Consider the following 23,201-nt stretch of genomic DNA (forward strand, 5'->3'; position numbering starts at 1 on the left):
TGAATGGTCTGCCCATAAAAGATGATGAAAGCAGAAATACTCTGTACATAACTTTCCTTGACTTTGAAAGGAAAAAATGAAATCAGCTCAAACCATGAAGGAATCACATTGATTCTTTTTATACACACTTCTTCGTTGCGGAGTACAGCAGCTGAGAGTAAATAAATGCGCCAGCATCGATAGTCACCATTAGCTGCTCCACTGTTGCTAGCAACCAAAGCAGCCACACTTCAAGCACAGAGCACATCTACTGTTTAGAGTACCGACAGTCAAAGGTCAACTTGCCCAAGAAAGCACTTAGCTTCTGGCATATGACATATCCCTCGCATAAGACCCGTGCACCTGTTGAAAAAATCTACAATGAAGAAAACCAGAATGGTTACTCGGTCAATGTGTATATAACTCGCTTTATCAAAGCCAAAACAAAGCACAACAAAAGTAAATAAAAATCTCCCGACAAAACGGTTACGTATAAAAATAAAGCATTGCTTGCAGCACACGCACAATACAACTCTCTGCAAGACCACAGCTTTAAACAAATGAGCTCAAACAATTCCCTCTCCTCATGTACGGGCGATCAGCCAAACACGTTAGTGAGCGCATATGTGCCCAGATGCATGAGGCGGAACGCATTTTATTCAATAGATCACTTATCACGCACACAATGCACACCTTGCTGGGTATCTAACAGTTCATAACGAGACAGTTCGCCTAGAACAGAGTAGGCAGGTTCATACAAGCAAGCAAAATTAGCTGAGATTCCACAATTTCACTTTTGGGCAACAATGCCTTAAAGGTGCACTGAAGAGGAATCTGAACTCGTCTTCTTGCCGCGAGAACTCGATCTACACGTTCCCAACATTCTTAGAAGCTTCGATTTATTGCCCTGTGCGGCCGATTTCTCTAATTAAATCGGATTAACGTTCGGCTCCCGCCCCCTTTTTTTTTTTTTTAAATTCGCGCATACGGTTGGAGGAGTCGACCAATGCATGGAGTGCCTTTCAGGCAGTCGCATGGCGACATTGCTTTCACTTTTATTTTGTTTCTTTTAGGCTTCCGTGAATAAATAGGTCTAGTCAGAGACCACAAAGCTGCAAATTAGGCCCGCGGAAATAAAAATACGTGTGGACTCTTTGCTTTCGCCAATCACTACGTATCACTCCGCCGATGGCAGAGCGGCAAGCCGCGATGGGACTGGGTAAAAAAGATGGTAGACGCCTCCCACTGTTTGCGAAGAATTAAAAAAAAAAAAGGCAGGAGCCCGACAATAATCGGATTTAAATTAGGGAAATCAGCTGCACAAGGCAATAATTCGAAGTTTCCAAGAACGCTCGGAACATGTAGATCGAGTTCCAGCAGTAAAAATACAAGTTCAGATTCCTCTTCAGTGCACCTTTAAGCCTGCTCCATTCACAAAACTTAAAAAGCCCAGATGTTCCGACCAGCAATTTTACCCCACAAGTGCAGAGGTTGTAGGAACTAAATGTTTCACAAATGCACTTAATGCTGCCAAGGCAAGAAATGTGCGCTGAACTTTGCCGGTAAATTTGGCCTCACCTATCCAATGCACAACCTTTCTTGACAGACAGCTTGTTCACATTTCAAGACAACTCCCACAAGTATACGTAAAATGGATCTCTGTACATGCAAAACTTTCAACAAATGTGCAGCGCCACGCTACGAATGCTGCAGGAAATATCACGGAGACCTGACAGCCTGAGTTAACTGCCCTGGCCAAGACAATTGCTAGGACATGACATTCTTGCCATCCCTTTCATGTGTGAGGGTTACATCGCATCACTATCACCACCATCACAGCTTTGTTTTACCAATGAGGCTGCAAAACTTGCAGCTACGTTCATAGCAACAAGCGGCACATTTCCAACGGCCTTTGTATCACAAGCGAGACGAGACATGATGACAATTATCGACAGAGTAATTATCACTGGACAGCTGCTGGCATGGCACATGACAAAACAAACTGATGACAATAGCAACAACGATAACACTAATGCGCTGGAGACGCCACGGCTTTTGCAGTACTTGCCAGTCACTACCGTAAAAACTGGAATATAGGTTGGACCAGAATATAAGTCGGGCTGGAATATAGGTCGACCCCCCAACTAACCAATTCTAAAAACGAAAAAAATCTTTTTCAACAGCAAAAGTACTGAAACCCACCCTTACCTTGAAACAAATGTGACTCAACCGGCTGCACAATGGTGACAATATTTATTTTCATTTAGATGCTGCTCGTATGTACACCCGACCAATTCTTTAGCACTGTCAGCGACCATAGACCCGTGTGCTTGTCAGCGTCTTATTAACGGCGCTGAGCGGCGAAACAAGTGAAATACGCACATGTTTACACATGCGCTTACTCTCGTTTCTTTCGCTGCTTCGTGATAAGGTGCTGACAAACACGTGAGGCAATGGTCGCGTGATACTGTTAAAGAATTGGCCGTGTGTACAGTACAGAGAAGGGCACGAAGTGCGCAAGCATTACTCCCGAGTCATCAGAGTCGTCCGAACTCGAGTCGGATGACAATTGCTTCTCGCTGTCCACGTCCCATAGAGCATCATCCTCAGTGGCGTCTAGCGCATAGCTTATGCTGCATTTTCTAAAAGACTTGCGCACCATCACTGCGGGGAGAGATTTCCACACCGACAACACCCAGCCACAAAACAAAATAACTTTGTGACAACGGAAACGCAAATTAGTGGTGCCACAACGTCGCCATACCGCGCTGCTGCTGATGGTGATGGAGGTTGTTCTAATCTGTACTTCAGTCGCCAATTGTTGCAAGACTTCCGTAGTTTTTCCGCCAATGACCAGTATATATAAGACGGGAGTCGACTTTTTGGCATGGTTTTCTGAAAAAAAAGTTCAACCTATATTTGGTTTTTACGGTAGGTTGTCACACCTGTACTTGGCAACAGCTTTCCTTTGCAAAGAAGGGAAGGCTACAAAGATGAAGTGCGTGTCGGCCACTGGTGCAACTGGTGCCATCTATGGCAGCTTCCGGTAACTAGACACGCCCAGGAAATTCGCTGCAATCAAGAAAACTGGCTTTTCCTTGACTTTCGAACGTTGAAAATTGGGAGTGGTGTTAGAAATATGCCTTAAATAACGAATACTGACAGTATATGAAGGTTTAAGAGAAAACTAATAACTGGAAGTGGGCACTATATTTCGCTGTGTAGGAAGAGAGGGTAAGTTTCGGCTCCATAGCTTACGCTCCATTACCAAAAAAAAGTTGTCGCGGAGTATAGAGCTTTCTTTCTCGGGTCACAATAAAAAGGTGCGCCATTACTAGGCTGACCACTATGGCTGCCGTATGCCTCTGCAGTGCAAGTGTAACCGGGAAGCTGTCAAAATGAGAACAAAAAAACAAAAAGAAGCTTGCATTCATTACCACTCATCGAGCATTCATTAGAATCTTCTTAATCAACAATGAACATTCTTCGCAGTCTACACAGCCAATGCATCTACAAATACTACTGCGCTCCCGGTAAAGGATGCCCAGGATAAACACACAAGAACTCAAAATCGCTTAGACCAGAACAACAGAGCCAGAATCAGCAACTCCAGGCAAGCAAGAAGTTTGAATGAGGGCCACTGGAAAGGAATCAACAATAAATTTGGCTTTCAGTAACACCATTGCTGCTCTTAGAAGATACTATGTGCCACTGCACCCTGCGGAAGCTGCCGAATTAATTTATGGTCAGACGCAGCATGTCACCGCTGAAATGTCGCACATTATTGCTTATTAGTCGGCATACTGCTCCCACCCTGTGCATAGAATGCATGCACCCACAAGCACTGAGAGGAATTTTTGGCAGACAGATGGAGAGCTGGCGAAGGCGGAAGTTGCACTCGTGCATACTCCTTTTTTTTTTTTTTGCTCAACGTCCACGGTTGCTCAGTTGGGCTAACGCAGGGTCAAATTACGGCTCAGCATTGCCATGACTAAGCGTTTCCTCAAATGCTGGTTCTCCCCACTGTATGCAGTGACGAAGAGGCAAGAACTCCAAAATGCTTCAAATGCAGCACGTGCTGGTACTGCTACCTGTCAGAGTCAAACTAAACGGCATTTACCTGAACCCATGCATAAAAAATTGCACGAAGGCGGCCATCCACCACCTCACCCCCAGGCCTTCACCACAAGTGAGGAGCAAAGGAGACGGGCAGGCAAGAATAATGCAGCACACTGCAGCTGGAGCTGGCACACAGTTACACAGCAACCACTCGAAGGATCAGTTCACCGACAGGGGAGGGAGGGAGGGAAAAGAGAACAGAGGGGAGGGTCCTAGGAGGAGGGGTCGCACGGCCTCTCAGGACACGGCGTGTGGATGAAGTACGGCTTCTCTGGCTTGGGCTCCGACGAGGGCACCTCCTCGCAAATGTGCACCACGATGCCCGGCTGCGTGTCCGAGGGTGGGTGAAGCTCGTGCGGCTCCCCTGCATGATGCCACACATCGATTTGCTGAGCTAGCCATAGCAGTCTGTCCAGCGCTTTTAGCTTCTCCTCGTCTCAGTGAGATTAGAGCTTGGGAAAAGTTGCCCGCTCGTTGTCCTGCCCGACACCTTATCTCTCTTTCCAGACCCAAGGCTTGGCCACCAAAGGGACAGTCAATGGCTGGTGAAGGCACTTAGTTCAACTCCCTTTACCAATCATTTATCACACTTTTCCCCAACCCTTTTTCACATACGCTGACACCCTGTCTGAACAAAGTGATAAGCAGTTAAGCATACAAAACTGATTGAACAAAAATGTCATGTATGTCCTATAGGCAAGTGGAAGCACTTTTCCAAAAAAAATTTGAGTTGGAATTGCCATTTCGTGTTTTCTTCCTCCTGAACACAAATATCATGGACAAAGCGGCCAAAAATAAGTGCAAAACAGCTTTAAAAATGTTTGACTGCAGCACTGCCCACACTTGAGCTCCTGTGGCCATCTGTGATTTTAGACATTATAGACAATGTAGACAAATACGCATTGCAGACAAGTTCTGATGACAGACATCATCAAGGAAATGATCCAAGCAGAGCACTGTTGTTTTAAGGGATTGAAAGGGCTCATTTTCATAGCAGTGCCCCAGTATGCTGTCAGGTTTTAAGTACAGAAAGGTGACATCGTTTCGCCCACTGGTGTTTGTAAAGATAAAAGCTGCACAGAACACTGACATGAGGAGCCCACAACTACTTCATTTGTGCCCGCACCACTTGTACCCTTACTCCACCTACAAACCTAAAGGGGCACGGCGACGTTCATTTTATTGCAAATTATTGACGTCAAAGGGATCCCCCTTACGGATATCAGAAACAAGTGCAAAAATAATTATTGAAAGCTGAGCGTGCAATGTTATTCCACTTAGAAAGTTCAAAGTAAAAAAATAAGACAAAAATGCATCTCACTCACCCACTGCCGAGACCGGGTGCTACCAATCAGAACTGCCCCTTGGATACGCGTAGCTGAAGATTGCATGCAACTGCTGCTTTGTCAGGGCAGGCGCAATTAACTGGACTAAAGGAAGCTCCCCTATGTTTCTTTGTTGGTAGGATTGCAGCTACCATTCTCTCTCTCTTTCACCCCCCCCCAACCAAACCTCAGCTCCCTTTTGGCTTTTCTCTTCACATTTTTGCCCAAGCTGTGCCGACTGGCTTTTCTTTGTCTTTTTTTGCTGCCTTCTTGGTGCGGTTTGAGTAACACTGAATGAAATATTACTAGTTTTTGTTTGCTTTCACAGATTTTTTTTTTTAGTTTTTGTCGCTTGCGAAAAAGCTTACAGCCCTCAGAGGCATCATACTTTGAATACATTTCCCAAGCTTAAAGAACTAGGTTTTAACTGGACGCTGAAACAATCAGAAAGGCAGCACCCAATCTGGCTGCCACCTCATTTCTGCTGCCGAATATCACCACTGCTTTTCAACACTATCGGCTCACATTGAACGTTTCTGGGGAAGTTTATTAAATATTACAAGTCTTGCACTCTCCTTGGATGTTCAGGCATGCTACGCCTAAAAACAATAACAGCCATGTGCTTGATTATCAACAAATTCAGCTTCATGCCATACATAAGGTTGCCTTAATCTCATTTTCTGTTCCCCACTCTGACAGCAAACGGTCATATTGTTACTCATCTGGAACATCTTTTTTTTTCCTCCGCTTCTGTTTTATAATATCCACATTTATTCATTGCCCACTGTTATCTGATGTCTTTTGTGTTCTTTCTCTTGCTCTTATGCTTTGCTGTTTTATGCCTTTTTGTAAAATTATGCCGCCTAACTATTGTATAACTTATTCATTGCCGCAAATTATGCTAATAGGTTTTAACTTGATTGTATACTTTTGTTCCAGCTCCTCTGCCGAACTTGTGCACTTTTCTTATCCCTGATGGGAGGTCCCCTAGACAGTTTTTACTTTGGGACCTCCTACTGTACTAACTTTTTATGGAACTTTTAACTCATTTGTATTTCGTTTTAGTAAGCCTTCAAACATTCAAATGTCACATGACCCCTTTAAGTACAGTCTGTACAGTAAAAAAAAAACAGAGCCACTCGCAGCTGATCCTGGGCTGTGTTTCATGGCAGACACACAGAAGCCAAGGACTTCTGGTGATGAAACTAAAACAAGGAACTTCCAATGATGACATCACTGAGACATCTTTCCCTGCCTGCCTGCCACTTTGCTACGCTCAGCGTGTAACAGAAGGGGCCTGGGATATCAGCCACAATTTTAACCAGTGCATATGCCACTCCTAGCAATCAAATCGAGAAAAAGAATGTAGCTCCGTGCATTATAAGGTTCATATGCCCAAACATCCACAGCTTTACAAATCTGACAGAGTCTGTAGTGTCCCTTCAACACCTCTGTGATGATGAGTCACGTAAATGTGAAAATGTACAAGCCACACTTAGTCTCATTAAAGATGCACTGAAGAGGAATCTGAACTCGTCTTTTTGTCGCGGGAACTCGATCTATATGTTCCAAGCATTCTTAGAAACTTCAATTTATTGCCCTGTGCGGCCGATTTCCCTAATTAAATTGGATTAACGTTCGGCTCCCGCCTTTTTTCTATAATTCCTCGCATACGATGGGAGGAGTCAACCAACACATGGAGTGCCTTTCAGGCAGTCGCGTGGCGACTTTGCTTTCGCTTTTATTTTGTTTCTTTTAGGTTTCTGTGAATAAATAGGTCTAGTCAGAGACTACATGGCTGCAAATTAGGACCACAGAAATAAAGATACGCGTGGACTCTTTGCTTTCTCCTTATCGCTACGTATCACTCCTCCGATGGCAGAGCGGCAAGCCGCCGCGGGGCAGGGTGAAAGGTTGGTCGACTCCTCCCACCGTTTGCGGGGAATTAAAAAAAAAAAGGCAGGAACTCGATGTTAATCTGATTTAAATTAGGGAAATTGGCTGAACAGGGCAATAATTCGAAGTTTCCAAGAAAGCTTGGAACGTGTAGATTGAATTCCGGCGGTAAAAAAACGAGTTCAGATTCCTCTTCAGTGCACCTTTAAGAAGGGAAGAAATGGACTTCGGCAAGACTTCTAGTACATATGACAGGCAAGCACTGCTCTATCAGAGTCGCAGAGTGGAAACCAAGAGAAAAGAAAGACTGTCAAGAACAGCGGAGAATGAGATGCAATGACGGGGTGAAGAAATTTACAGCCATACAAATTCATGTCTATGGTTAGTGGCGGACAACGAGCACTGGGGAATGTCATGACAAAGGCTACTTTTGACAACGTTGTTACATACTTTCTTGGGTGGACACCACATAAAGCACAAGGAGGTAACATGACAAAAGCCTGCCATGGAAGCCCTGCGTCCTGCAGTTTGCTTTCAGTTTTGTGCCATTTCAAGGCCATTTGCCAATAACAGCGTGAAGACAGAGGGGTCTACCATCATCATCATCAGCCTGACTACGCCCACTGCAGGACAAAGGCCTCTCCCATTTCTCTCCAATTAACCCTGTCCTTCGCCAGTTGCGGCCACCGTATCCTCCCAAACTTCTTAATCTCATCTCCTCACCTAATTTTCTGCCGCCCCCTGCTACGCTTGCCTTCGCTTGGAATCCACTCCGTTACCCTTAAGGACCAGCGGTTATCTTGCCTTCGCATTACATGCCCTACCCAAACCCACTTCTTCCACTTGATTTCGACCAGGATGTCATTAACCCACGTTTGATCTCTCACCCACTCTGCCCGCTTCCGATCTCTTAACGTTACGCCTATCATTTTTCTTTCCATAGCTCGCTGCGTTGTCCTTAACTTAAGCTGAACCCTCTTTGTTAGCCTCCACGTTTCTGTCCCATAGGTGAGTACCGGTAAGATACAGCTGTTGTATACTTAGAGGGGTCTATGCTGCAGTGCATTTGGTTTGGTTCCAGATTATGATCATGATCACGATGACTTAATCCGCCAAGGCCCGTACCTGGTGCCATGCTGGCCAAAGCTGTGATGATGTCGTAGTTGATGCATGGTTCATGCTCCTCAACGGGCTCCCAGCCAACTGGCGGTGATGCGGGGGGCGAGATGAGGAACTGTCGCTGCGGAGATGGGGGCTGGAGGTGGCCATCTTTGCCCTCATCCGGAGACGAAGCCTGCAACACAGTGGCGTTGTCACTTGGCTGATTTCATAGGGGGGGTCTCCATACAAAAATGGTTGCGCCAGGCAACCCTTGTTTTTCCCACAAAAAGATCTTTCATCAAAGTATGAAGGACAGATCAGAAATAGTCAATCTGCTGAGGTTCTCTCTCTACAGTGTCAGCTTACAGTTAGTGTGTCTGGGCTGCATAGTAATGATAAGGGGGGAGGTCCTACTTGCACACTGTACTCCTTGAACTTCTTATCTCATTACCGTGTGGTTTTTCCATGGAAAATTTCTTGCTAAAAAAAAAAAAGCAGGAAAGGGGGGGCAATGCCCTCTACCTTAAATCCACCCTTGAGTAGAGGCAAATGGCGCTGAAGCTTTTCATACTGATAGCACTGCCATAGCATAAACACTAGAGAGTGAAAGACACAAATTATCAAAAACTGGGCAAGTTGGGATTTTACATTTTTCCTGTGCTAGTAGACGAGGACCAGTAAAGGGGGCCATGAAACTGTCATTTCTCATATGAAGGCTTACTGCAGGAGAAGAATGACCTTAAGCAGAGAACAACGGAAAACAAAGCAAACAAGCAAAGACATGAACTGATTGCTAGCCTAGCCTAACTGGCACGGGTAAGAGCGATAACGAATGTTTAGGTAAGACCAGCTGATCTTTTGAAGATGGGCTTAATGAAACGATCAATCACGATTTTCGTCAACCACTGGAGAGCAATGCGTAGCCAGGTGAAACTTCATACCATAGAATTCGTACACACTGCATTTTGAATTTTTCTTTCACAGAATGATTGTTGCGGAACCACAATTTGTTGCCATCCAATGAAAGCATCCTGCATTTTTTTTTTTTCACTGTTAAGTCTTCTTTTGTCTCACTGAGAGAGAGTGCGAGAGAGCAGAGGCGGCTTGCATGAAGAAAATAAGACAGTCTTATCCCCAGTCTAATCTTATTTGCGATGTAAAACTTCTCTCGGTTTTGAGAACAGGAAAGGCGCATAGCTAGTTCACTTTGTTGGTGGACGCCTCAAGTGCACCAGTGTTTACAAGCTTTTAGTCAGGGTTCGTAGTACACTTGAGGTGTCTACCAACAAAGTGAACTAGCTATGCGCCTTTACTTTCCTAAAAACTCCAGGTGCAAGCTGGCCCCCAGGCTTCAGACTGCCATCCTCGAAATCTGTGACTGTGGCTAGAAGTGCTGCGCACTAAAAAACAACATGAGCACCTCACTGCCCTTAACCTTTTCACTTCTTACCACTCACACCAGTCCAGAGGTAGAAGGAGTGAACAACACAGTAGCAGCAGCAGTCTGACCTGAGCAAAGTAGCAGTTGAGAACGCTCTCGCCGAACTGCAGCTGGTGGCAGTGGATGCGTGCCCGTGCCGCCGAGTCTGGACTCTCGAAGGTGACCCTTGCGCGGCGGAAGCTGCGGAAGTAGCCAAAACTGGCCCCAGGCTCGATCAGCTCAAACATCTCCTCAAACTTGGCCTGCATCAGGGGGAAAAAAGCTTGCGCTCTCAATTTTCACTGCACGGTAATCCAACACGAAAATCAGGGTGCAATAGGAACAAAATGGCTGCAAGCACGAACGTAAAGCGACAATGGCAAGCCACAGAAGACCATAGCATGGGAGATGTCAGTGACATGGTTTAATAGCTGGTAAGTCCAGGCAAAGCACATTGCACTGTGGCATTGCCTGTACTGTAGTTTTCTCATCTCACCATGGTAATATTTTTGTTGAGTCATTGGCATCTACTTGTCTGGGATGGGACAGAATTTGGGATTGGCCCTGGACAGGTAAGCCAGGCAATGCATAGCAAGTATACTTCATCAACAACTGCGATTAATGAACCAGTTTCTAGGCTCCCAGAACAGGATAATGACAAATTGTTGCATGGTGGCAAGCCAAAGCAAGTGAAAGCATGAGAGATGATTTAATGGCCAGCAAGCCTTGTGCAATTAACCACTCCATCCCTGACCATTGCCCACGCTGTCTTGTGGATTATCTCTGTGGAGTTAAGAAATGTTGGAGGGACAAGTTAAAGAAGCTTTATAGTGCCATATAGAGTGGGTTTAGATCACCAGATTACTTCTCAAGAATGTCAGGTGTGCAGATTTCCCCCAAAACAGAATTTCAATGAGATAGAAAATAACATAACCATAAACATAAAGTACCTGTGTTAGGCTCGCCACATGCTTTTTCCACTATGAATAAACATGATTTTGAAATGTGGAAGTTGCCTGCTATTGCCTTGTAAATTACCTTCGAGAAACAATAATGCTCATATCATGAACCAACACGGTACACTTATACACTTATACTTACACATTTTTTTATAGCGGCTTGGAATGACTGTATGGGGTGGTGTATGAACAGTATAGTGCAAAAAAAAAAAAAAGCTCAACGAGACAGTGGAAAAGAAAGAAAGTCTGCAGTAGTGTCATTACACGTGACTTACCCAATCACACTGCAAGCTATCATGATGTCATGCTGCACTGTGGAATGCAGCTACATTAAGGAAGTGCGACACTCAAGAGTCGTGTTTCCTGACCCCCAAAAAAGGAGCAGTAACAGAATTAAGGCAAAATAGTACACACCAATAACAAAATAACATAACAATTTAAGAAGGAAATAATTAGAAAAAAAAATGGAATAAAATAATGATGTAACAGAAGTAGATGTTACTTCTATTAACTCTGCCTACAGGGTGGCAAAAAGAAGGCATCGTCTCTTGGTTCATTACTTAAAACCTGCACCTCTGAAACAATTTGAAAAAAAAAAAAATACACTAATTGCCTGAGGTGGCGCTTTGGGCTAGCTGATACGTACCTACCCGAAGTGATATAGGGTGAGAGAAGGGGAACTGTGACACAGACAGCGCTCTCACTGTGTCCCATCTCTCCTGTACTTCATGGGTTCACTAAGAATCAGGTCCTTTTTTGGTGGACTGTTCATAAACTGGCATTTCTTCTACAAATGGCCATTATTAATACCAGTGACAAAAGCCGATTCAAAGAAAGTGGAAAAATGAGATCTAACATTCCCCCCCCCCCCCCCCCCCTTTTTTTTCATGCCAGTGTGCTAAACAAATGATGAACCAAAACTGCTTAAAAAAATTGACAATGGCTTAGCTCTGCTATGCCAGAATATACTTAGTAGTGTGAGGTGAGGATGAGGTGTCCACATCTCGATGGACACATGAACCAGAGGGAAGGCACATAACCGCCCTCTTGGAACAGTGGACACCTCAACCCTGCTTTAAGCTAAGTGGGGGTAGTGACAGGTGTGCGCTGCATACACTGGCATTGACAACATTGTGCCAGAAATGCAGTGCTGAAGCCATAGCTGAAGGCATAGTTGGCATTGATCATTTTAAGGAAAGGAAGTGCGCATAATGGCTCTCTGGGTCAGTGCTACCTGGGGTGATGAGAGAGAGATGTGGGCTGCAGGCATTGACAAGATGGTGCCAGAAACGTGGTGCTGAAGCCATAGGCCAGTGTTCACTGTGTTCATTGGCGTAGGCATTGTCAATATTTTACACTCTGATCATTTTAAGGAGAGGAAGGCCAGCTGTGGTCACTGCTCCTTGCACATGAGCAGCACAGCTCTCCAGGAGCCACGCTAAACTGCTCAACCTACACCCTACAAATACAAAACAACATCTGTGATTCTGTAAATTTGAAAGAAAAAAGATACAACTGCGATATTTTCGCCCCTTTTTGAAACAAATGGATGATGTTCAATGTCACTTCTTAACCCATGGAAACTTCAAAAAAGTGACCAGTGTTCTTTTTTTTTTTTTTCTTCATCTACACTTTAGTTTGTCTTTTCCATCTAACAATCTTGCAGATGCAGCATATAGTTTGTGTTTATTGACGAAACATGAACTTTGGCAAAATTTTCGCTCATTCTTTTTGTACAGTGTCTACTCCTGCACTGATGTGAAGCAGTCTTCATGTGACAGCCACATGAAATAAAAATACCACTATTTGTAACCACTAACAGAAGGAAAGAGCAAACAAATAGGGAACTCTGCCACCAAACTGATTGAGTATATCCAGTTTAACCTTGCAAGTTAATATCCGAAGGACAACCAAATTTTTGCTAGAATCATTCTAAGTTTCAGAATTTTTTTTCTTGTGACGAATTGGATGAGGTTAAAATCAGTCTGTTGACTGGTTTCAACATTTACAGTTTTTTTTCGAGTGAGCACTCCAGAAATGAAAGAGTACAATCCAGGAGACAGCAGTAAAGATGGCTCTTGAGCCTATGAGTTTTCTGCTGTTTATTACAGTTCTCGTTAACATACATGGACACTTCCACTTCAAGGATCGCATAAAATGGCTAAAGAGATATTCTTCAGAGAAAGATGTGGAAATTCAGTTGCCATAAATTGATCAATTTGAAGAACAATTAATGTCCTCCTTAAAGTCATACATACAGAAAAACTTGTACAGAGAAGTAATCATGTGGTGAGCACTAACTTGATTATACTTACCAGTGTTCATGCCACACACCAATATTTGCATAACAGACAGTGTTGAAATTAGTTTCAACAAGTGTACAGGCTGGAAAAGAAGCAAAGCTGTCCGAAAAAAAAAAAAAAAAAAGCTATTATCAAGCAATCTAGGTGACTTTATTAAACACATTCAGAAGCCTACAACATAAAGAAATTGGGTGACATAAAACTGAGGCAGTCCTCACTGCCAAGGAACCCGCAACAGGACATATAAAGCTCTCAGCAATGGAAGCCGCATAAGGGGAGCCAAGGCCGTCGCTTAGCGAAACCCAGCGGCCAGCCATTTCAGATTTGTTCAGCTGGAACATCACAGCGAGCGCTTCCGTCCCACATTTTTCCTTGACGCACCTGCACCCAAGCATGCCCTTTGTGGTGGAATCGGCACTTTACCTGCTCACTGGACCTTGCTCCCTTAAGCACCCTGGGCAGAGGCTGCCCCCAGGAAAAGAATAGCCTGCCTTGAAAGCACACATGCACAAAAGTGCATCATCTTCTGAAGTGTGCAAACAAGTGCTGACCTAAGGAGAGCCTACGTTGCTGAAGCACCTGTAACACCGCGCCTGCTGTGTCCCAGAAATATGCAAACCCAGCAGAGTAACTGAGCTTTGTTGAGTTTGGCCCAGTGTGATGGTGTGGGGCACTACACTGCAACAACTGAAGACGGATGTTCAGGTGTAACCAAGAGGTCGGACACTGCGTGGGCTACAAGGCTTCTTCTTCTGTTCATTGGCGATCGGCTCTACAGATGGAATGATGAGTGAGTGCTTATGCAATTGATGGCTATATTCAAATATAACTGATGTTCTATCCTGTCGACTTTCTCACTCTGAGAACATGCGAAAGTGCATGTAGAAGCTTAGCCAATGTTAAAGGCTCACGAGGTTAGAAAAGAAAGTTCCACTTAAGTTGGAAGCAATTGTATTCCGATTCGTGCTGGAATAAAAACGCATTTAAGGCTACTGAGCTATAGGTCAGCTAAATCTAATATCATCATGTGATTTTTATTTTCCTTTTTCAGAAACTGGACTGATTTACTAGACCATGTCTGTTACGCATAACCGTGGCCCTTCACTACGGCGTCCCTCATAACCTGAGTCGCATTGGGACGTTAGACCCCCCCCCCCCCCCCCCCCCCCTAAACGTTAAACCACTTCATCGAAGAACAGCTGCTCTAGTACACGCAAATCTCAGTGAGAGACAGAAACTGCTTGTTACGAACAATTAGGTGCGTTTAAGCTGTCTGGGAAGGTCAAGCTTACGTTTCTTGATCAGACCCACTTATATCGAAAAAAAATATATATATATTCGCTGCCTGTCTTGTGTGCGTCGTTTTTTTTTTTTTTCGATATTCAGGTCAGTAGCGCTTCGTACAGGAGCCTGAAACACACGCCGGTATCACGCGCCCGGCCCGTTCAGGCTTCGACGAGCAACCGCAGTGCGCGCTATCTGCTGGTAGCATCGGACTTGTAAAGAAGCCTATTTTCAGGAGCCTATAACGCAAGTCTTGGCGCTAATTCTTAACTCACAAACAAATAAAAAGTATCCCACAGTCCGCGTTTAAAAACCAAGCCAACAGCGATAAAAATAGCAACTGCTCAATAGTATGCGGCGCGATAAAAACCAGATGTGTAAAAAATGCCGACAATGAATGAGATTCCACGGAGACATGATAGAAGACGAAAGCCTTGTAGGTTTTGCCTAATACGTAAGGAATCAAGAACTCTATTGAAGCGTACAGCAAAGGGCATGCACATCCAGCTCAACGAAACATCCACAGGCGAATGTATCGATGCTACACGTTTTGACCGTGGCAACAGCTGAAAGGAGCACCCTTCAAAGGCCCGACAGGCTGCATCGATTAATTGAGACGACTTATCTCGCCAGGCTTTTTAGATCGCTCCATGAGGGAAAGCCCCGTACCTTTTGTTCCGGGTCCGTGAAGACGCTAACATCAACGTTGGTAATAATGAGCGACGTCGGTAGGTCAGACGTATCCGCCAAATCGTTCAACAGCATTTCGCAGTCTTCCAAGGTGCTGATACGGTGGCACTCTTCCATGTCGCTGGACGCACTGTCACGGGTTTTCATTCTAAAGAAACCTGCTGCTATATGAAGCGATAACAATACTGACGCTACTTCTCAGTATATCCGTACGGACGTCACGGAGACAGCATCACGCACAGCCAAACGCGAACCGCACGGCCATCACGCTTCGCGCACAGACGCGGAGCAATCCAGAGAAAAACGGTGCCCCTCCTACATGGAGAGAAAGAAAGAGTAGTACTTGTCTGTAGACTTGTGTGCAGTAGACCGCGCCATCTGGGCAGGAGAAATGGCGCTCAACGTTGAGCTAGATTTGCTCCAATTTCAAATATTGTTAAAGTGATCCTAATTCGTAGCCGTTCTTTCCTTCCTTCACGGATGTCAGACTGTTCCATAGCTCGTAAAGGTAGCGGCGGATTTGCTGAACGCCTTCAGCTAAGCAACCTTTGCGTAAAACTTGCTTGTACTCGCGCATGACTCAGTAAAGTGGACAGGAAAAACAGTCTTGCTTGATTGCTCATCGCTTTAAATGATACTACATATGCATTGAAATACGAGCATACGAGCCACGTTTTGATCGCCGGATCGGCGTGCATTCAGGTTGAATCTCCCTGCAGGGTGGGTTAAGTTCTAAAAGTCGCTAACTCACTTCAAATCGCTGGACAAATAATTGCGGAGGAACACTGGCACGACCATTGTCGTACAGAAATTAATTTTTATTTTGTGTACTGTGAAGCGTGCTATGCATGACGATAAAGCACCGAAGTGAGGTTTCGGTTTCGTTTGTGCGCGAGACTGAGCGCGCGTTTTTTGGTTGAGTTCTGAGCCCCGTGGCGCATGGGATTACGAAATAGGGCCGTATTATCGTTGATGCGCATAACAGCAAGCTGTAAATACTGCTATATAGTAAGCCTGCTTGCCCTGCCACGACAAGGGACGTTTTTAAGCTCTAAATAAACGAAAGTAAAGTGAAACGTTTTACGTCCCTATGCTACAGTGACCTGATGGAGGCCGCAAATCTATAAAATAAATCTCATAGGCTCTCTGCCTTCTCCCATGGCGAACTGACAGCAAAACTTGACCAATCTCTTCCTTCTTCCCTACTTTTCGATGATCGGTTCAGCCATTTTGTTAGTACAGGTTTTAACATGAATCGTACAAAGGCTGATAGACGCGTCTTGTCGAGCTGAAATTAGGCTGTAGAATGCGTAATAACAGCGGGGTAAGCTGAGTCAGTGCGCCTGCACGAGGTTGTTCAACCCAACCCGGCCCGCTCAATAAGGTGCACGAAAGCGCTGTCGGGCCAGCTTGGCGGCCTACCATAGCTCTGAACCGCAGACCAAATTCGGAAGCCATAGTCAGGCGACGTCTCTTCGCGCACTGTTTTCTTTCATCGACACTAGCAGCCGCTACGATCGCATCCTGCATGGGGAGCCTACAGACGCACTGTACACGGTACATCGTATGGACGTATATATAAGCTGCACTGAGATAAACTAATCTGGCAAGGTGGGTTTAAATTAAAACTGGTAGAATAGCTAGACTGATGCATAGCTGAGCATTAATAGCCTCGCCATGCATCTTGTCATGTCTCTCATGTCTTCAAAATAAATATTTATTTTTTTATTTGTTTATTTGCTTTTAAAATTTCAAAACAAAGAGACGCCGACCAGCAAAATGAAAAAATTGTATTGACGTTTTAAAATGCTCTCAGGGCAAAATGCATCAAAAGAGGGAGTGGGTGCAGCAAAAAAAAAAAGCTTAATTAGTACAGAAAATGTGCTAGTTATACACTGTTTGCTAATGTATTCTTGAATAACTGGTGATCAATCAGAGCCAGTGGTGCAGGAAGGTGACTCCACTCTTCAAATGTTCAGGTTGAAAAGAAATGAAGGAATGTTTGGTTCTACAAAAAGGTATTCCTACCTTGTGATCGTGATCCATCGCAGGTGACACGTACTGTGGAGTTTAAATAAGCTTTTCGTGGAAGTAAGTGTGGTGGAATATTTTATGGAAAGGAAAAAAAAAACAAATCTACGACGAGATACAAGATATATCTACGACGAGATACAAGATATATCTACGACGAGATAGGAGGGATGGCAGAGCCAGGCTGGCTTTCATAGTAGCTATACTTGCTGTTCTGCAGTAGTCAGAAAGAATGAACCAAACATAATTATTCGGAACCATTTCAAATGAGTGTCATGTTTTGCTAATATGGGCCCCAAGTGGATGCTGCATAGTTGAGTTTAGGCAATATGAACATCTTGTACAGTAGGAGCTTCAGATATGAAGTGATTTTGCAATGTTACAGCGTAGATAACAGTGTTTTGTTAGCGTTGTTAACTACATGCGCGACATGAACAGTTCAGTTAAGGTTGCTAGAAACGTGCATACCGAGACGTTTTTAAGAGCGCACGAAATCTAAATTGGCGTCATTATGTTGATCTGAGGGCAAATTCTTAGCTACACAACACACACGCATAAATTTGCCCTTGGCCATGGTTTGCTCCAGATGGAATCGTGGCAAGATCGAAGCGTTAATACATGTATGTCGCTATCGCGTGTTATTTCCTAAAATAGTACGCAAACTTAGGCGAACAAGTGAGTGTTATATGATGTGCAGGAAGGCAAGACCTACTGAACTACAGACCTGCACATTTGGCACTGCTCCAGCGCGCATGTTCTAGTTCATGCCTTTTGCCGCTAGGAAAAGGCACCTACGGGAAGCGTGGCGCTACATTATACCTGTTGAACAAGATGGCCTCCTCCATTATTTTATTTCAAACAAGGCAGTTTCGTTGTTTGTCCACGTAATCATTAACATCCATTTATCTATGCTAGGCACGGTGGTGCTGACGAAAAGAAAGCGGATAAATAGAAAGACGTTTTTTATACTCATCCAGAGCGAAAAAAGTCATTATTGTGGATATTTTTATTGTTTATGGTAAGATAGCAGATGAAGACGAAACAAATGTATTAAATATCTTGCTCAAATTGGCAAACGATGATGATGATGACAGCAGACGAACAGGTCAACCGAGCGCCCTCAACGGCCAATAAGCTAACGAAAGTTGGCGCACCCCGCCAAATGTGGAGGTCTGTAGTTCAGTAGGTCTTGCAGGAAGGTGGGTCATGCAATGAGGAAAAGAAGCGGGACCATCGCACGGAACCTTGAACACCAGAGTGAACTACGCCCGGCTACAAGGCGAAGTCGTTAACTGAAATGAGTTGTAAATGGTTTTCTGAGGAAAACTTGAAGACAGGTTGGAGTTTTGGGTCCACGTTTAGCTGTTGCAATTTGTGTAGTGCATGGTAAGCCGGGACACACTTTATGGAATACTTTGGAAACAGCTATATATATACATATGCAATCGTTGAGTCACTTATGACCCTGAATGGCCGATGGATACAAGCGATGGATACAAGTTGAGATTTGCACGAGTATGTTTTACGAAAACTATATACTATAAAGCGAGAGAAGAAAAAGTTCGATTCTAAGAAATAAGCTATACGAGAAAACAGGATGTGTTCGAGTAGCTGTCAAGGGATACCGGTGAGAGAAATTGGCAGGTAATTAAGTGGGGAATCCTTGTTACCTTAACTGTGCAGTGGAATCAACTTCCCAACCTTCCAAGAGGAATGCAGCGAACACTTGTCAAATTTTGTTAGTATTATGGAACAACAAGCCCCGGTATTCTTCAAAAACTTCGCGTTCAGTAGATCACAACCAGGAGCAGCGGATATTTTTGATGAGTGCATTAGTTTTTAGGCAACATCAGGATCCATTGTTACCGCAAACATATATGCAAGTTATAAAACAGTTGTGTATTTGGAAGCGGGGATTTCTAGCGACTGAGAAATTACTAGAAAGATCACTTAGCACAGAAGCCTGCATGTTAAAGAGAATACTAGTTCCAGTATTATCAACGATATGGTTATGCTATCGGTGCGCCAAAACTTACTCGAGTCTGTAGATAGCATGGGTGGTAGAGTCACTTCTTAGAATTTGCTATTCGCATGTTTTAATACTTAAGAAAACCTCTTGTAGGTCTAGTTGGTAGCTGTTCATTGTAATTTTTTAAAGGCACGAAAAAAAACACCACACAAGAGAGGATAACGGGACAGAGTGCGGCTCACAACTGCTTTATTTCACAGAAAACACGTACTTACATATCCTCAGTCGTCACATTCGCAAATAACACATTCATGCATCAATACGAAAGAAGCCAACAGCCACCGAAGCCAACTAGCATAGGAGAAGATTTCTGTTTTTTGTTCAATTTATGGTGTTCATAAATGGGAGAATAATATTGTAATTATCTTTAAGTTATGAAATGATTACACTATTAATTTCCCATCGATAAACGCCACAAGTTATTTTTTAAAAATATAAATATTCCTGTATGCTTCTTGGTTTCGGTGGCTATTCGCTTCCTCCGTATGTACGTCATAACGAGGCCCCCATTTTTCTACACTCGTCTATTCATGCATCAAGTGCAATGTGATAAGCAACGCTCAGTATACTTTCCCCGGCCTTATACAATGATATGGAAGTTTCACTGACGCACAAAAACTTGCCCTTCACGCTCTTGTGAGCTATGCATTGCTAGTACGTGGATTCTTGGTAGAAGTAAAAACACAAAAGCAAGGGAACTGATTAGAGCTTAGTACGCCGGAAAGGAACGTAGCTTTATCAGTGAAACTTCCATGTCACTGTATAAGGCCGAGAGGAAGCACTTTGGGCGCTCCTGATCATATCGCATTGATGCATGAATGTGTTCTTTGCGCATGGATGTTGCGGCTGAGGAATATATGAACGCGTTTTCTGCGAAATAAAGTAAAGTAGTTGTGCGTGGCACTCTGTCCCGTCATCCTGTCTTGTGTGATGTGTGTGTTTTTGGCACCTTTAAAAAGCTGCCATGTTTTAGTGCTGCAGGGTATACGAGATGCTTCATCCAAGATTTACCACAATTTTTAAAAATAGGCTTTTTGAATTAGAAGAGCGCTTTTTTTTGGCATAGCATTGTCAGCGGTGTAGTACATCAGAATGCAGTTAAGACATGCTAACTAGCAGGCTTGTTAAACTAATATTGAATACATAACTTTTTAACTATTGCTGCTAGGCTCCTTAATTATTGAGAGCTTACAAGCTCACACGATTCAACAGCGCGATGACGTATTTGTACTTCGCTGGAGTACCTTGCACTCAGTGACTGCAGAACCACGCTGGTGTGGCTGAGTGTCGTGGTCTCAGCCTCCATCTTTTTTGCTGTTCTGCGTCCTCTAGACAGCGTTAGCGACGCGTAGCACTTCGACGTATTGCGCCGCGGAGCTCAAGCTCTCTAATGATCGCAGTGCGCTTCGTAAACCGCATTCAAAATGAACAGGACACCCAGCAGTAGCAAGCCTGACAGTTGCCATAACCAGCAAGCAGGAAAGAGGGCCTTAGGTGCTCCGTGAATGAACTTCTCATGCAAATACAGCCCGCGACACACTCGCAGCTGCTTTGCAGCTGAGTGGAAAGCTGGTAGGAAGGACTTGGCGCGGGGGTTTGGCTCGCTGGCCGAGCGCTTTCGCTTGAGGGCACCGACTCGCTACGCTCCACTGGAGGCTCGCTGTGCGTGGAGACATCTTCGGCTCCATCTTCTGCGGCGTATGCGTCAGCGGCGTCGGACACGCAAGAACACGCAAGGGGGGCTGACCCTCTGCATCGTCATCACGGTACTGCCGTTAGAGGTATTAAATAGGATATCATAGGGCTTAGTGAGATTAGGAGGACAGATGAGGCGCATATATACAGTACTAAGCGACGGACATGTACTGTACTATCGTGGATTAGCGGACAGACGAGAATTAGCTGTGGCATTTCTCATCAATCAGGATATGGCTGGCAACACAGAGTAATTCTACAGCAATAATGAGAGGGTGGCAGCTATCATAATTAGGCTTAACAAGAGGTACAAACTGAAGGTGGTACAGGCCTACGCTTCTACTCCTACCTATGATGACGAGATCGCATAAAGCTTCTGTGAGGACGTGGAATCGGCAATGAGCAAAGTAAAAACACAGTACACTGTACTGATGGGCGTATTCAATGGCAAGGCTAGGAAGAAGCAGGCTGGAGAGCAGGCAGTGGGCGATTATCGCATAGGCTCTAGAAATAGCACGGTGGAGTTATTAGTAGAATTTGCGGAGAGAAATAATTTACGGATCATGAATACCCTTTTCCGCAAACGAGAAAACAGGATATGGACGTGAAAGAGCTCCAATGGTAAGACTAAAAATGAAATAGACTTAATACTGTGCGCTCAGCCTGGCATCGTGCAGGATGTGGAGGTCCTCGGAAAGGTGAGTTGTAGCAACCGCACGATGGTAAGGCATCAAATTAGCCTACACTTGAAGAGGGAATGGAAGAAACTATGGAAGCTGAAACCCAATAAAGGGCTAGCGATTCGGAAAAAAGTAGAGGAATTCAGGATATCTTTGCAGAACAAATATTCGGCTTTAACTGAGGACGATGACCTTAATGATAGATAATTTCACAGCTATCATTACGAAATGCGCAGTAGAAATAGGCTATAAGTTGGTTCGACTGGACACCAGCAAGCTACCTCAGGAGACGAAAGATCTGGTTAAGAAACGCCAAAGCCTGAAGGCATATAACCCCACAGACAGAATAAAACATGGCAGACTTATTTAAGTTAATCAATAACCGTAAGGTAGGCAACATGAGGAAGTTTAATATGGAGAGAATCAAGCATGCTCTAAAGAATCGAGGTAGCCTAAAAGTGGTGAAGAGGAAGCTAGGCATAGGTAAGTTAAGAGACAACGAGTGCAATGTCATCAACAGTATGGATACGAAAGTTAAAGTAGCCGAAGAGTCCTACACAAATCTGTACAGTAACGATTTCAATCAGAATGTTACTGAGAGGGGCAGTAGAGCACAGCACTGGGACATCCCGCCAGTAACGAAAGAGGAAGTAAAGAAAACTTTAGAAGCGATGCAAAGGGGGAAAGCAGCTGGTGAGGATCAGGTAACAGCAGATCTATTGAAGGACGGAAGGGAGATCGGGCTAGAAAGACTAGCCATACGCAATGCCTTATGACCTCGAGCGTACCAGAAGCTTGGAAGAAAGCTAACATATCTTAATTCTTAAGAAACGAGACGTCAAGGACTTGGAAAATTACCGACCGATCAGCTTACTGTCTGTTGCCTACAAGGTATTTACTAAGGTAATCGCAAATAGAATCCTCGCCGCGGTGGCTCAGTGGTTACGGCGCTCGGCTGCTGGCCCGAAAGACGCGGGTTCGATCCCGGCTGCGGCGGCCGAATTTCGGTGAAGGCGAAATTGCCAGGTGCTCTGAGATCATGAATGGCAGTTCACCAGTATCCCTCAAGAGAAAAGCATATAACAGCTGCATCTTATCGGCACTTACCTATGGGGCAGAAACGTCGAGGCTAACGAAAAGGTTTCAACTTAACGACAGCGCAGCGATGGAGAGAAAAACCACAAGATGTAACGTTAACAGACAGGAAGAGGGCAGATTGGGCCAGGGAACAAATTCGGGTTAATGACATTCTAGTCGAAATCGAAAGGAAGAAATGGGCTTGGGCAGGGCATGCAACGCGAAGGCAAGACAACCACTAGTTCTTAAGGGTGACAGTCGATTCCAAGAGATAGCAAGCGTAGCAGGGGGCGGCAGAAAGTTAGGTGGGCGGATGAGATTAAGAAGTTTGCGGGAATACGGTGTGAACAGCTGGCACGGGACAGGGTTGATTAGAGAGACATGGGAGAGGGCTGTGTCCTGCAGTGGGTGTAGTCAGGCTGATGATGACGATAATGGACAGTGAGTGTTGAAATGTGTTTAAAGGGAATGCTGTCGTACTTGTTAGCACCCTTATTTAAAAAAACGCTGGTCTGTAAGCATCACTATACTTAATGGAGGAAGGAACGCTAAGGAGAGGCCCTCGCTTTTTATGAGATATCTATGAACGCTGATCCGAGCTGCATAACAAGAA

General features: G+C 44.5%; 2 protein-coding genes across 2 annotated transcripts in view; one reads left to right on the forward strand and one right to left on the reverse strand.

Moving 5' to 3' along the window:
- Nucleotides 1-97: 97 nt before the first annotated feature.
- Nucleotides 98-15,393, reverse strand: sra (RRM_RCAN_like domain containing protein Sra). The gene is made up of 4 exons (XM_089571540.1): nt 15,056-15,393; nt 9,930-10,103; nt 8,445-8,613; nt 98-4,462 (listed from the first exon to the last, which is right to left on the reverse strand). Exons 1-4 carry the CDS (start codon nt 15,221-15,223, stop codon nt 4,311-4,313), a joined length of 663 nt encoding a protein of 220 aa, XP_089427666.1. The 5' UTR covers nt 15,224-15,393; the 3' UTR covers nt 98-4,310.
- The window catches only part of LOC149359252 (neprilysin-1-like), a 114,993-nt gene continuing 105,599 nt past the window's right edge, over nt 13,808-23,201 (forward strand). The window contains exon 1 of the mRNA XM_089571537.1: nt 13,808-13,892. The gene's annotated coding sequence lies outside the window, so the exon portion shown is untranslated. The remainder of the gene's footprint in view (nt 13,893-23,201) is intronic.

Source organism: Amblyomma mixtum, chromosome 2 (genome assembly GCF_055824585.1).
Source record: "Amblyomma mixtum isolate Tamu chromosome 2, ASM5582458v1, whole genome shotgun sequence".
Classification (NCBI taxonomy): domain Eukaryota; kingdom Metazoa; phylum Arthropoda; class Arachnida; order Ixodida; family Ixodidae; genus Amblyomma; species Amblyomma mixtum.

Excerpts from the sequence above, each read along its gene's own strand:
- sra (XM_089571540.1), bottom strand. The coding sequence starts at position 15,223 with ATGAAAACCCGTGACAGTGCGTCCAGCGACATGGAAGAGTGCCACCGT. Across the intron at positions 10,104-15,055 it reads TCACGGACCCGGAACAAAAG|GCCAAGTTTGAGGAGATGTT; the intron begins GTACGGGGCTTT and ends CCCCTGATGCAG. Across the intron at positions 4,463-8,444 it reads TTTGGCCAGCATGGCACCAG|GGGAGCCGCACGAGCTTCAC; the intron begins GTACGGGCCTTG and ends GGCATCATGCAG.